At 41.4% G+C, this 16,522-nt stretch overlaps 1 protein-coding gene across 2 annotated transcripts in view; it reads right to left on the bottom strand.

Annotated features, from left to right (window-relative positions):
* The window catches only part of lamb2l (laminin, beta 2-like), a 155,695-nt gene that overhangs the window by 86,006 nt on the left and 53,167 nt on the right, over positions 1 to 16,522 (bottom strand). For both annotated transcript variants that reach the window (XM_061902749.1, XM_061902748.1), the window contains exon 3: positions 10,514 to 10,683. In XM_061902749.1, coding sequence (XP_061758733.1) covers positions 10,514 to 10,683 — 170 coding nt within the window. The remainder of the gene's footprint in view (positions 1 to 10,513; positions 10,684 to 16,522) is intronic.

The raw sequence follows: 16,522 nt of genomic DNA, 5'->3' as shown, positions 1-16,522 counted from the left end.
ACAATATAACATACATCCATGAATGTGGATGCATACGAAAAAGTGCAATATATTTATTTGTACAGTAATCTATTTGTTTATATCTGCACCTTATTGCTCTTGTATCCTACACTACAACGGGCTAATGCTACCAAATGTTGTTCTTATCTGTACTGTAAAGCTTAAATTTTATTGACAATAAAAAGGAAGTCTAAGTTTAAGTCTATATTCCATCCATCCATCCTTCTTCTTCCGCTTATCCGAGGTCAGGTCGCAGGGGCAGCCGCCTAAGCAGGGAAGCCCAGACTTTCCTCTCCCCAGCCATTTCGTCCAGCTCTTCCCGGGGGTTCCCGAGGCGTTCCCAGGCCAGCCCGGAGACATAGTCTTCCAAATGTGTCCCGGGTCTTACCCGTGGTCTCCTACCAGTCTAACGTGCCCTAAACACCTTTCTAGGGAGGTGTTCGGGTGGCATCCTGACCAGATGCCCGAACCACCTCACCTGGCTCCTCTCGATGTGGAGGAGCAGTGGCTTTACTTTGAGCTCCTCCCGGATGGCAGAGCTTCTCACCCTATCTCTAAGGGAGAGACCCGCCACCCGGCGGAGGAAACTCATTTTGGCCGCTTGTACCAGTGATCGTGTTCTTTCTGTCACAACTCAAAGCGTGTGACCATAGGCGAGTATGGGAACGTAGATAGACCGGTAAATTGAGCGCTTTGCCTTCCGGCTCAGCTCCTTCTTCACTACAACGGATCGATACAGAGTCCGCATTATTGAAGATGACGCACCGATCCGCCTGTCGACCTCACGATCCACCCCTACCACACTTGTGAACAAGATTCCCAGGTACTTGAACTCCTCCACTTGGGGCAGGGTCTCCTACCCAACCCTGAGATGGCACTCTACCCTTTTCCGGGACGAGAACCACAGACTCGGACTTGGAGGTGCTGATTCTCATCCCAGTCACGTCACACTCAGCCATCAGGACCACATCATCTGCAAAAAGCAGATACCGACGTTTATACTGTTTATATTTACTGAGCTACTGTGTGGAACAATTTCCCTTGTGGATCATTAAAGTTTGTCTAAGTCTAAGTGAGAGTTTGGAGGAGAGGACACAACTAAAAGGAGTGGACAAAGTGAAGAGGGTCTTCGGAGAATGGGCCGGCAGAGAGACACAGGCGGGGGGCCCTTGAGAAGGGGGCTTTTGGGTGTCGATGAGGTTGGCACAAAATCAATTGGAACCCTGCCCAGACTTAATTAGGTTGTTGTCAGGGGCGATTAAGCTGATAACAAGACTTGTTGTTAAAATGCTCAAGTGTGCTGTTGGAGCTCTGCATGTGTAATGAATTGTGTCCAACAGTGATTGTCTCATGTGAATGATTGTGTAGGTCAGGGGTGTCAAACTCATTTCAGACGGGGGGCCACACGGAGAAAAATCTACTCCCAAGTGGTAAAAATCCCGGCACGATAACTTGAAAATAAGAGACAACTTCAGATTGTCATCCTTGTACTCTCCTTGTCGCACCTCGGGACACGCCCACGGCTGATTATTCACCGGCAATCAGCGCACCTGCCTGTAATGAAGGAGCCGCCTTCATAAGCCTGCTCAACCTGCCATCCCGCGCCAGAATACAACCTTCTGTTGGCGTACAGTAAGCGATCATCAGATGCCTTATGCGATCTTGCTCTCTCTCTGTTTTCCCCTCCGTGTTTCATTGTCGTGTCGATCCAACTGCAGACCTCCGTTCCAGTGTTTGACGTTGGTGTGTGTCTCGTCATTCCTCCTCGTCGTTCCCCTGTTTCCCGGACTGCCTCTTTGATCTTAACCTCCCACTTGGACCTGGATCTCTTGACGTCTCTGTCTCGCCCTGGGTCATCTGCCTACCCAACGGACTGTCTTCCTGCCTTGTCCCTCCACTCGCCCAACACAACACTAGGTAACACACACTACAGCTAATCACACACATAGCCACACACCACATGCACTTTTGGATCCAGTTCACACTCCATTTCCTTTGTGTATATCATTATTGTTTGATTATTATATATATGGTTACTATATATAATAAATCTATAGTGCTAAAAAATCCTCTGGTGTCTGTTGCCGTCATCTCCCCTCAGTAACCATAACAAGAACAAGCACCTTGTGAAAATGTACAAATGATAATGATGTTGAGGTTTTTTTTACACTTACATGCTGCGGTTAATAATTTTATTGTCGTTATTCACATTTTCTGAACAAATCATCAGTCAACTCATTGGTGTTCATTTTCAATCAAGAAAAAAATATATACATGTATATCAAAAACAAATTTGTGAATTTAAGTGGATTATATTTAGGTAACACTTTTCTCTAGTGACTCAAACCCAAAACTGGTACTTTTAAACAAATACAACTATACCTAAAGCTAATACTTGTGGAAAAAAGACTTAGAGCTAGTACTTTTGAACAAGTACAAGTCATTTTTTTGGATGAGAAAAAGTAGTAATTTTGGACAAGTGCAAGTACTACTTTGGAACAAAAACAATTCGACTTGCAGTTGGGACATATACAACTACACCTCAAGCTAATACTTTTGGAAAGTTAGTTGACTTAAATCTAGTACTTTTTGACGAGTACAAGTAGTAATTTTGGAGTTTAGACAAGTATAAGAAGTACTTCTAAACAAAAACAATTACCTGTAGACTTACAACTGGTACTGTTAAACAAGTACAACTACACCTAAAGCTAATACTTTTGGGAAAAAAAGACTTTTGAATATCAATCAATCAATCAATCAATGTTTACTTATATAGCCCTAAATCACTAGTGTCTCAAAGGGCTGCACAAACCACCACGACATCCTCGGTAGGCCCACATAAGGGCAAGGAAAACTCACACCCAGTGGGACATTGGTGACAATAATGATCCAGTGGGACGTCTGTGACAATAATGAATATGAGAACCTTAGAGAGGAGGAAAGCAATGGATGTCGAGCGGGTCTAACATGATACTGTGAAAGTTTAATCCACAATGGATCCAACACAGTCGCGAGAGTCCAGTCCAAAGCGGATCCAACACAGCAGCGAGAGTCCCGTTCACAGCGGAGCCAGCAGGAAACCATCCCAAGCGGAGGCGGATCAGCAGCGCAGAGATGTCCCCAGCCGATACACAGGCAAGCAGTACATGGCCACCGGATCGGACTGGACCCCCTCCACAGGGGAGAGTGGGACATAGAAGAAAAAGAAAAGAAACAGCAGATCAACTGGTCTAAAAAGGGAGTCTATTTAAAGGCTACAGTATACAAATGAGTTTTAAGGTGAGACTTAAATGCTTCTACTGAGGTGGCATCTCGAACTGTTACCGGGAGGGCATTCCAGAGTACTGGAGCCCGAACGGAAAACGCTCTATAGCCCGCAGACTTTTTTTGGGCTTTGGGAATCACTAACAAGCCGGAGTCCTTTGAACGCAGATTTCTTGCCGGGACATATGGTACAATACAATCGGCAAGATAGGATGGAGCTAGACCGTGTAGTATTTTATACGTAAGTAGTAAAACCTTAAAGTCACATCTTAAGTGCACAGGAAGCCAGTGCAGGTGAGCCAGTACAGGCGTAATGTGATCAAACTTTCTTGTTCTTGTCAAAAGTCTAGCAGCCGCATTTTGTACCAACTGTAATCTTTTAATGCTAGACATGGGGAGACCCGAAAATAATACGTTACAGTAGTCGAGGCGAGACGTAACAAACGCATGGATAATGATCTCAGCGTCTTTAGTGGACAGAATGGAGCGAATTTTAGCGATATTACGGAGATGAAAGAAGGCCGTTTTAGTAACGCTTTTAATGTGTGCCTCAAAGGAGAGAGTTGGGTCGAAGATAATACCCAGATTCTTTACCGTGTCGCCTTGTTTAATTGTTTGGTTGTCAAATGTTAGAGTTGTATCATTAAATAGAGTTCGGTGTCTAGCAGGACCGATAATCAGCATTTCCGTTTTTTTGGCGTTGAGTTGCAAAAAGTTAGCGGACATCCATTGTTTAATTTCATTAAGACACGCCTCCAGCTGACTACAATCCGGCGTGTTGGTCAGCTTTAGGGGCATGTAGAGTTGGGTGTCATCAGCATAACAGTGAAAGCTAACACCGTATTTGCGTATGATGTCACCTAGCGGCAGCATGTAGATGCTGAAGAGTGCAGGGCCAAGGACCGAACCCTGGGGAACTCCACACGTTACCTTAACGTAGTCCGAGGTCACATTGTTATGGGAGACACACTGCATCCTATCAGTAAGATAAGAGTTAAACCAAGACAGGGCTAAGTCTGACATACCAATTCGTGTTTTGATACGTTCTAATAAAATATTATGATCGACGGTATCGAAAGCAGCGCTAAGATCGAGGAGCAGCAACATATATGACGCATCAGAATCCATCGTTAGCAATAGATCATTAGTCATTTTTGCGAGGGCTGTCTCCGTCGAGTGATTTGCCCTGAAACCGGATTGAAAGGTTTCACATAGATTGTTAGACGCTAAGTGTTCATTTAACTGCTCCGCAACAATTTTTTCGAGGATTTTTGAAATAAAGGGAAGGTGAGACACCGGTCGGTAGTTTACCATGAGGTCAGGATCGAGGTTAGGTCTTTTAAGAAGAGGATGAATAACCGCTTTTTTGAATGCTAGGGGAACAGTGCCCGAGGAAAGTGATAAGTTTATAATATTTAGCACTGATGGACCTAATAATACAAAGAGCTCCTTGATCAGTTTCCCAGGAAGAGGGTCAAGTAAACATGTTTGTTTTATTCCATTTACACGTTGTAACAATTCCTCTAATGTTATTTCCTCAAAACGAGAGAAACTATTTTGGAGGGCAGTATCCGCCGTATATACAATCGTGTCAGTGTTAATAGAACCCCGTTGTAGCTGGGACGCATTGTCTTTAATCTCCTTTCTAATGACTTCAATTTTCTTACTAAAGAATTGCATAAAGTCATCAGCTGAGTGGGTGGAGCTACTGGAAGGAGTCCCTTGTTGGGTTAGCGATGCTACCGTACTAAACAAAAATTTAGGATCGTTTTTATTACGGTGGATGAGATTTGAGTAATAATTAGCTTTAGCTAAGGTAAGCATGCGTTTATAAGTTATTAAACCATCACTAAATGCTTGATGGTGCACCTCAAGTTTAGTCGTGCGCCATTTGCGTTCCAGCTTTCTGCATAATAATTTCTGAGCTCTAGTTTCTTCTGTAAACCACGGGGTGCGCTTTTTTGGAGCCTTTTTTAACTTTAGCGGTGCTATGTTATCAATGGTTTCGCGCAGGGCGTCGTTAAAGTTGTTAGTGAGGTTATCAATAGAGCCCACATACTTTGGGAATGGTGCCATTACCGAGGGCAGTAGGTCAGCAAGAGTTGTCGTTGTGGCCGTATTAATGTTGCGGCTGCTATAGCAGTTATTATTATTATTAGTTTGACGAACATGCGTCTGAACCTCGAATTTTATAAGGTAATGATCGGACAATACTTTAGTATACGGGAGTATCGTAACTTTGGAAGCGGTGATACCCCTGACAAGCACTAGGTCTATCGTATTACCGTTGCGATGCGTGGGTTCATTTATTATTTGTGTGAGACCACAGCTATCAATTATAGTCTGGAGCGCTACGAACAAGTACAACTCATACTTTTGGATGAGAAAAAGTCGTAATTTTGGACGAGTACAGGTAGTAATTTTGGACAATACTAATGATCAAAAACAATTAGGATTGCAGGTGGTACTTTTGGACAAGTACAACTACTTTTAGAAAGTTAGTTGACTTAAATCTAGTACTTTTTGACAAGGAGAAACTGTATCAAACCGTGGTGTGAAACAACTAACACTTATGTGGACACGGCAAAAAAATCGAACAACTCGCATAAACTTAAAATCGGACATGAAAACGGGCAATGACGCCAGCGGCAGGTGAAAATCCTATGCAACCGTGGCAACCAAAACAAACAAGAGTGGACAAAATACAGGAACTAATGGAGTTAAACTAACAGAACATAACAAAAACACAGATCATGACAATATCGGAATATCGGATATCGGCAAAAAAGCCATCATCGGACAACTCATATAAAATAATATAAATACAGTCTATTATACAGCATTATTCACACGTGAATAACATAAATACAGTCAATTACACAGCATTATTCACATGTGAATAACATAAATACAGTCTATTATACAGCATTATTCACATGTAAATAACAGAAATACAGTCTATTATACAGCATTATTCCCAGGTGAATAATATAAATACAGTTTATTGTACAGCATTATTCACATGTGAATAACTTAAATACAGTTTATTATACAGCATTATTCACATGTGAATAGTATAAATACAGTCTATTATACAGCATTATTCACACGTGAATAATATAAATACAGTCTATTATACAGCATTATTCACATGTAAATAACACAAATACAGTCTATTATATAGAGTTATTCACATGTGAATAGTATAAATAGAGTCTGTTATACAGCATTATTCACATGTGAATAATATAAATACAGTTTATTATACAGCATTATTCATATGTGAATAACATAAATACAGTCTATTATACAGCATTATTCAGATGTGAATAATATAAATAGTCTATTATACAGCATTATTCACACGTGAATAACATAAATACAGTCCATTATACAGCATTATTCACATGTGAATAATATATTATAATATATATAATATTTAAGTCTCATCTTAAAACTCATCTGTATACTCTAGCCTTTAAATAGACCTCCTTTTTAGACCAGTTGATCTGCCGCTTCTTTTCTTTCTCCTATGTCCCCCCCTCCCTTGTGGAGGGGGTCCGGTCCGATGACCATGGATGAAGTACTGACTGTCCAGAGTCGAGACCCAGGATGGACCGCTCGTCGGGACCCAGGATGGACCGCTCGCCTGTATCGGTTGGGGACATCTCTACACTGCTGATCCGCTTGAGATGGTTTCCTGTGGACGGGACTCTCACTGCTGTCTTGGAGCCACTATGGATTGAACTTTCACAGTATCATGTTAGACCCGCTCGACATCCATTGCTTTCGGTCCCCTAGAGGGGGGGGGTTGCCCACATCTGAGGTCCTCTCCAAGGTTTCTCATAGTCAGCATTGTCACTGGCGTCCCACTGAATGTGAATTCTCCCTGCCCACTGGGTGTGAGTTTTCCTTGCCCTTTTGTGGGTTCTTCCGAGGATGTTGTAGTCGTAATGATTTGTGCAGTCCTTTGAGACATTTGTGATTTGGGGCTATATAAATAAACATTGATTGATTGATTGATTGATAAATACAGTCCATTATACAGTATTATTCACATGTGAATAACATAAATACAGTCTATTATACAGCACAATTCACATTTGAATAATACAAACAGTCTATTATACAGCGTTATTCACATGTGAATAATATAAATACAATCTGTTATAAACCATAATTCACATTTGAATAATATAAATACAGTCTATTGTACAGCATTATTCACAGGTGAATAATATAAATACAGTCAATTATACAGCATTATTCACATGTAAATAACATAAATACAGTCTATTATATAGCGTTATTCACATGTGAATAATATAAATAAAGTCTATTATACAGCATTATTTACATGTGAATAACATAAATACAGTCTATTATATAGCATAATTCACATTTGAATAATACAAATACAGTCTATTATACAGCATTATTCACATGTGAATAATATAAATACAATCTGTTATACAGCATAATTCACATTTGAATAATATAAATACAGTCTATTATACTGCATTATTCACATGTGAATAATATAAATACAATCTGTTATAAAGTATGAATCACATGTGAATAATATAAATACAGTCTATTATACAACATTATTTACATGTGAATAATATAAATACAGTCTAATATACAGCATTTTCACATGTGAATAACATAAATACAGTCTATTATACAGCATAATTCCCATTTGAATAATACAAATACAGTCTATTATACAGCATTATTCACATGTGAATAACATAAATACAGTCTAATATACAGCATTTTCACATGTCAATAACATAAATACAGTCTATTATACAGCATTATTCACATGTGAATAATATATACTTGGCAAACTCATCCCGCGGTCTGGATGAAACCTGTTCAGGGGTCTGTTCCCGCCCTCGGCCCGTACGTTAAACACCCCTGGTGTAGGTACACGTGCGAGCAAAAGACGCCAGAATGACCCACAATCCACATTTTTACAAGCCACGACCGGAATGTTTGTCTGATTGACTCATGACAGCCTCATCCAAGACTTCCCAGTAATTTGCAAAAGGTTAACAATCCTGCCAACCCCAGCCCACACCTGGATCAGCGGCGTGACACTTTTTTTGTCAGCACGTCCTGCCCCCTGCAGTAGCGGAGGGCCCCTGCAATCAGCACACGTCACTCATGTTCACCTGGAAGTCACGCCTGGCGGCCCTGAGGCGCCGACGTACAAGTGCGTACTTGTGCACACCTTGAAAGACAACGTCAGGCTTCATTGAGAAGAAGGAGAAACATCACATCACAACTCGGGGACCGCAGAACCCACAGTGGGCGATCTTTTTTTCTACCAAGTTCGGGCTATTTGGTGCTGAGCCAAAACAGGCTTGTTTAAATACTGAAAGGGTGAGAAGCTTGCGGGTGGAAAAACAAACAAATAAAAAAAAAGATGAAGATGGAAGAGTGGCGATAGATGGGAGAGCAAACATTTATTTTCCTCATTGATAAATGAGGGAAGAGGCATGGGGACAAAGCCTGGTTTGTTGACTAAAATGTGTATTGTATGTATGTTGGGTTGTATGCTCACACTTGTCATGTTTGGCAGGGTTCAAACTACAACTCTGGTGTTTCAAAAGTAGGTTTTACAAACCCTGTTTCCATATGAGTTGGGAAATTGTGTTAGATGTAAATATAAACGGAATACAATGATTTGCAAATCATTTTCAACCCATATTCAGTTGAATATGCTACAAAGACAACATATTTGATGCTCAAACTGATAAACATTTTTTATTTTTGCAAATAATCATTAACTTTCGAATTTGATGCCAGCAACACGTGACAAAGAAGTTGGGAGAGATGGCAATAAATACTGATAAAGTTGAGGAATACTCATCAAACACTTATTTGGAATATCCCACATGTGTGCAGGCTAATTTGGAACAGGTGGGTGCCATGATTGGGTATAAAAACCGCTTCCCAAACGATGCTCAGTCTTTCACAAGAAAGGATGGGGCGAGGTACACCCCTTTGTCCACAACTGCGTGAGCAAATAGTCAAACAGTTTAAGACCAACGTTTCTCAAAGTGCAACTGCAAGAAATTTAGGGATTTCAACATCTACGGTCCATAATTTTATCAAAAGGTTCAGAGAATCTGGAGAAATCACTCCACGTAAGCGGCATGGCCGGAAACCAACATTGAATGACCGTGACCTTCGATCCCTCAGACGGCACTGTATCAAAACCCGACATCAATCTCTAAAGGATATCACCACATGGGCTCAGGAACACTTCAAAAAACCACTGTCACTAAATACAGTTGGTCGCTACATCTGTAAGTGCAAGTTAAAGCTCTACTATGCAAAGCGAAAAACATTCATCAACAACATCCAGAAACGCCACCGGCTTCTCTGAGCCCTAGATCATCTAAGATGGACTGACGCGAAGTGGAAAAGTGTTCTGTGGTCTGACGAGTCCACATTTCAAATCGTTTTTGGAAATATTCGACATTGTGTCATCCGGACCAAAGGGGAAGCGAACCATCCAGACTGTTATCGACGCAAAGTTGAAAAGCCAGCATCTGTGATGGTATGGGGGTGCATTATTGCCCAAGGCATGGGTAACTTACACATCTGTGAAGGCACCATTAATGCTGAAAGGTACATACAGGTTTTGGAGCAACATATGCTGCCATCTAAGCACCGTCTTTTTCATGGACGCCCCTGCTTATTTCAGCAAGACAAGGCCAAGCGACGTTCAGCACGTGTTACAACAGCGTAGCTTCGTAAAAAAAGAGTGCGGGTACTTTCCTGGCCCGCCTGCAGTCTAGACCTGTCTCCCATCAAAAATGTGTGGCGCATTATGAAGCGTAAAATACATAAAACAAGAATGGGAAATAATTCCACTTTCAAAGCTTCAACAATTAGTTTCCTCAGTTCCCAAACGTTTATTGAGTGTTGTTAAAAGAAAAGGTGATGTAACACAGTGGTGAACATGCCCTTTCCCAACTACTTTGGCACGTGTTGCAGCCATGAAATTCTAAGTTAATTATTATTTGCAAAAAAAAATAAAGTTTATGAGTTTGAACATCAAATATCGTGTCTTTGTAGTGCATTCAACTGAATATGGGTTGAAAAGGATTTGCAAATCATTTTATTCCGTTTTTGTTCACTCTAACACAATTTCCTAACTCATATGGAAACAGGGTTTGTATGAATGCCAAGACAGCTGAACCAAACACAAGTGTGAACTGAGAAAGCAAACCTGAAGATGGCTGACGATGCAGTAGTGCTCGGGACCGTCCAGACCACAAGTGGAGGTGGCGCTCAGGTTCACGGCCCGTCCAATCAGGAGGTTTCCCGTGGCAGGGTAACAGCTCCCATCTGTGCAGCCGTGAGGGCCTGAAGGCTGGTCCTGTCCAGTCACCTTCAATGCTGCAGACGAAGAAAGACGTCAAGTGAAATAAGACATAAAGTAAGTAAGTAAGTAAATGTTAGATAAAGAGCTGTACAAAACATAGGTGAAGTAAAACAACAATTCAATGAAAACAACAGGGGCAACATCATAAAAAGGATAAAAAGTGGATTAAAGGACAGACAGACAGACAGACAGACCGACCGACCGACAGACAGACAGACAGACCGACCGACCCACCGACAGACAGACCGACAGACCGAACGACCGACCGACAGATTGACAGACAGACCGACCGAACCTAGACAGACAGACAGACAGACCGACCGACCCACCGACAGACCGAACGACCGACCGACAGACCGAACGACTGACTGACAGATCGACAGACCGACAGACCGACCGACCGAACATAGACAGACAGACAGAGAGACCGACCGACCCACCGACAGACCGAACGACCGACCGACCGAACCTAGACAGACAGACAGAGAGACCGACCGACCCACCGACAGACCGAACGACCGACCGACCGACAGACAGACCGACAGACCGAACGACCGACCGAACGACAGACAGACAGACCGACCGATAGACAGACAGACAGACAGACAGACTGACCCACCCACCGAACCACCGACCGACCGACCGACCGACAGACAGACCCACCGACCAACCCACTGACCGATAGATAGATAGATAGATAGATAGATAGATAGATAGATAGATAGATAGATAGATAGATAGATAGATAGATAGGAGAGTTTCCTCAGGAAAATTAAAATTCCAGCAGCAGTGTACAGAATTGAGATCGAATATTATACACCCCCGCGCCCCCAACCCCGCCCACCTTAACCGACGCACGGAGGGGGGGGTTGGGGTTTGGTGCTAGCGGGGTGTATAATATAGCCTGGAAAAGTCATGGATGCATGGGATTCTGGGTAATTGTTATGTTGCATTTATAATGTGTTACTGTGAGGATGTTCTCCCGAAATGTGTTTGTCATTCTTGTTTGGTGTGGGTTCACCGTGTGGCGCATATTAGTAAGAGTGTTTAAAGTTGTTTATATCACAACCTTCAGTGTAACCTGTATCACCCAGTATGCCTTGCAATCTTGTACGTGTATCTGCGGAAGCCACACACGACATGTTACTGGACTGACAAGCTGTTTGTACATGTTGTAGAAGGCGTCAAAAGCAAGGGCTTCATAGCACGCCCTTATTATTGTTATCTGGGTGACCACCGGCAGATATTCGCGAGAATGGTTGCGGCTCTCATTGTCTTCTTTAATCCGTGAAACGGGTCAAAATGGCTCTTTGAGTGGGAGAGGTTGCCGACCCCTGGTCGACATTAAAACATTCTTCTTCATACTGCATTAAAATATGCTCATTTTAAACTTTCATGCAGAAAGGGAAATCACAACTTAGTCAATTGACCAAAAGTGTATTTATTAATCAGTTATTAAGCAGTGACACAACCATTCATGTCATTTCCAAAACAGAACGTGCAAGATTGTCAGAGACATTTTAAAACAAGCTATGAGTGCACTTTTGTGCATGATGTCACTAAGATGACATATCAAAACGACACTAAATTAAAGTGCACTTTTTGAAAAGAACGCCACTGCAATAGTTTAAAACAAATAAAGTGCACTTTTGTGCATGATGTCACACAAGATATTTCAATAACTGTCAAATAAAAATGAGCTGCATATTAGTAATACTAGAGGTAGGTTACTGCACTATCTTCTTTTGTTGTTGAATATTTTTTTTCATACGGTGTTGATCTGGAAATGTTTGTCTCGGCATTTTAATGGTGTGGCACCAAATGGAAATTGTCGTGTCTGTTGATCATGTTTTTGTTTGGCCATGTGCTGTTTGTTTTTTGGACACTCAGTTCCTGCTTTTTCACTCTTGTTTTGTCACCATTGCAACCATTAGTTTCACCTGTGTCACATTTGGAGTCCGCACCTGTTTTCACTAATCATGTCTATTATTTAAACCGAAAGTTGCCAGGAAGTCAGCCTGGCGACTTTACCTCTACTCACTTCATGCCATGCCATGCCATGCCTGTTACTCATACTGTCCATCGTTTCCCTCCTGCCCATGCCACGTAAGTTTTTTTTTTTTATGTCACAGTTATCGAGTTTTGTTTTTTGTCCGTAGTTCTGCCTTTGTGCTAGTTTTTGTTTTTATAGCCAAGTTTTGTACTTCCGCCCTTGTGTGTGCCTTTTGTTTATTCCTTTTATTAGTGTTAAAATAAAGATGCCTTTACCTTCACGCCTTGCCCGATCCAACTTTCCTTTGCCTTCCGGGAAAACAACCATCACAGCCCACGTTTTGACAGAAATGTTGACATGCGGAGTAAGCACTCTTCATTCTCTAGCAGGTGACTTTTCAAATGATGCTACATAATAGAATGCACACGTTTTGTTGTGTTTAGTGTAAAAAAAATATTGTAGTATGGCTTTTACGGAAATACATTTTAAAATATTTGGCTTCTTGGCTCTCTCAGCCAAAAAGGGTCCCGGCCTCTGCTCCAGAAGGTCTTATCTTTGTCCATGTGATGTCAGATGACACAAAAATTGAGATTGGCTCTTGGGTATTGTGGCGACTTTACCTCTACTCACTTCATGCCATGCCATGCCTGTTACTCATACTGTCCATAGTTTCCCTCCTGCCCATGCTACGTAATTTTTTATTTTTTATTTCACAGTTATCGAGTTTTGTTTTTTGTCCATAGTTCTGCCTTTGTGCTAGTTTTTGTTTTTATAGCCAAGTTTTGTACTGCCGCCCTTGTGCGCGCCTTTTGTTTATTCCTTTTATTAGTGTTAAAATAAAGATGTATTTACCTTCACGCCTTGCCCGCTCCAACTTTCCTTTGCCTTCCGGGAAAACAACCATCACAGCCCACGTTTTGACAGAAATGTTGACATGCGGAGTAAGCACTCTTCATTCTCTAGCAGGTGACTTTTCAAATGATGCTACATAACAGAATGCACACGTTTTGTTGTGTTTAGTGTAAAAAAAAATATTGTAGTATGGCTTTTACGGAAATACAATTTAAAATATTTGGCTTCTTGGCTCTCTCAGCCAAAAAAGGTTCCGGCCTCTGCTCCAGGAGGTCTTATCTTTGTCCATCTTATGTCAGATGACACAAAAATTGAGGTTGGCTCTTGGGTATTGTGGCGACTTTACCTCTCCTCACTTCATGCCATGCCATGCCTGTTAATCATACTGTCCATAGTTTCCCTCCTGCCCATGCCACGTAAGTTTTTTTTTTATGTCACAGTTATCGAGTTTTGTTTTTTGTCCATAGTTCTGCCTTTGTGCTAGTTTTTGTTTTTATAGCCAAGTTTTGTACTTCCGCCCTTGTGCGCGCCTTTTGTTTATTCCTTTTATTAGTGTTAAAATAAAGATGTATTTACCTTCACACCTTGCCCGCTCCAACTTTCCTTTGCCTTCCGGGAAAACAACCATCACAGCCAACGTTTTGACAGAAATGTTTACATGCGGAGTAAGCACTCTTCATTCTCTAGCAGGTGACTTTTCAAATGATGCTAAATAATAGAATGCACGCGTTTAGTTGTGTTTAGTGTAAAAAAAAAATATTATAATATGGCTTTTACGGAAATACATTTTAAAATATTTGGCTTCTTGGCTCTCTCAGCCAAAAAGGGTCCCGGCCTCTGCTCCAGAAGGTCTTATCTTTGTCCATGTGATGTCAGATGACACAAAAATTGAGGTTGGCTCTTGGGTATTGTGGCGACTTTACCTCTACTCACTTCATGCCATGCCATGCCTGTTACTCATACTGTTCATAGTTTCCCTCCTGCCCATTCCACGTAAGTGTTTTTTTTTTATGTCACAGTTATCGAGTTTTGTTTTTTGTCCATAGTTCTGCGTTTGTTCTAGTTTTTGTTTTTATAGCCAAGTTTTGTACTTCCGCCCTTGTGTGCGCCTTTTGTTTATTCCTTTTATTAGTGTTAAAATAAAGATGTATTTACCTTCACGCCTTGCCCGCTCCAACTTTCCTTTGCCTTCTGGGAAAACAACCATCACAGCCCACGTTTTGACAGAAATGTTGACATGCGGAGTAAGCACTCTTCATTCTCTAGCAAGTGACTTTTCAAATGATGCTACATAATAGAATGCACCCGTTTAGTTGTGTTTAGTGTTAAAAAAAAATATTATAATATGGCTTTTACGGGAATACATTTTAAAATATTTGGCTTTTTGGCTCTCTCAGCCAAAAAGGGTCCCGGCCTCTGCTCCAGAATGTCAGGCTTGGACTTGGTCTTGGGTTGTTTTGGAGTGGAAACGGCGTGAAGGTAGGTACATATTAAATTCATTTACTCATAAACTAAAAACGGGAACAAACAAAAAGCGCTCACAATGGAGGTACAAAACTTGGGCTATGAAACAAAAGACTAGCACAAAGGCTATAAACTATAAACATGAAACAAAACACTTGTGCTATGGCATGAATGACAAAAACGTACGTGGACAAAATGATGTTGCCAGGCTGACTAGCTGGTAACTGTGGCTTAAATAATGAACATGATAAGTGAAAACAGGTGTGAGACAAGACAGGTGAACTGATTGGTCGTCATGGTAACAAAACAGGGGGTGACAAAAAAAGGAACTTAGAGTCCAAAGGTCAAAAGCACCTGGAATTCCTAGGCAGTTTCCCATCCAAGTACTAACCAGGCCAGACACTGCTTAGCTTTGAGAACAGATGAGATTGGGGATGCTTAGAGTAGTATGGCCACACAAAACTCATGATCAGACATGACGGATGAAAACTAAATCAGTTGGCATGGTAACAAGACAAACAAGGAAATGCAAAACAGAACTAAATGTCCAAAAAAACTAAACATAGCATGACCAAAACTAAACATGAACCATAGGAGTGACAAAGGAGGTCTTATCTAGGTCCATGTGGTGTCAGATGACACAAAAATTGAGCTTGTTTGTCCACAACACCCAAAATCCAACCTCAGTTGTCCACAGCGGACGATTTTTACAAATTTTGAACCCAGGTGGCTGACGTTGCATAGAGTAATTGCTTTAATGGACTGCAGTATCCAGCAGACCAGGCACACGTAATTTGACCCACATCCACGGTCTCTCTGCATCGCTGAATTGCAATGTCAGCAGCGAGAAGACGCAGTCCGTTTACAGGACCACGCTTTATGCACAAGTCAGGCGCAGGCATTGTTCCATGAACGGGACACGGGGGGCGGGGGGTGACATATTGACAGTGATGTATGCGTGACTTTTACACTCGCACAAAAAAAAAAATCAACATGCTGAGGCTTGATCGGGAGGAGAGGGAGAGTTCAAAGTGCAATTCACTACATCTTGACAAAAATGGGAGGTGGGGGGGGGGGATAACTTGTATCTGCATGTACTTTTTAAAAAGTGTGCAGACAAAGCACCGGTGATTACTTATTTATTTATTTTTTATGTGATTAACTTCAAAGTGTCTCCTCTTTCAGACCACACCTCCCTACATTCTGTGTCTGGAGTATGTTTGATCAATCAAAGAATGGAACGGATCTGTTTGATGATTGACAATATGAGTTGGGGAATTGTGTTAGATGTAAATAAAAACGGAATACAATGATTTGCAAATCCTTTTCAACCCATATTCAGTTGAATATGCTACAAAGACAACATATTTGATGATCAAACTGATAAAACATTACTTTTTGTTGCAAATAATCATTAACTTTAGAATTTGATGCCAGCAACACATGACAAAGAAGTTGGGAAAAGGTGGCAAAAAATACTGATAAAGTTGAAGAATGCTCATCAAACACTTATTTGGAAAATCTCACAGGTGTGCGGGCTAATT

This window comes from Nerophis ophidion, linkage group LG06 (assembly GCF_033978795.1).
Source record: "Nerophis ophidion isolate RoL-2023_Sa linkage group LG06, RoL_Noph_v1.0, whole genome shotgun sequence".
In the NCBI taxonomy this organism is placed as follows: domain Eukaryota; kingdom Metazoa; phylum Chordata; class Actinopteri; order Syngnathiformes; family Syngnathidae; genus Nerophis; species Nerophis ophidion.
This window is presented reverse-complemented; position numbering and strand designations above follow the sequence as displayed.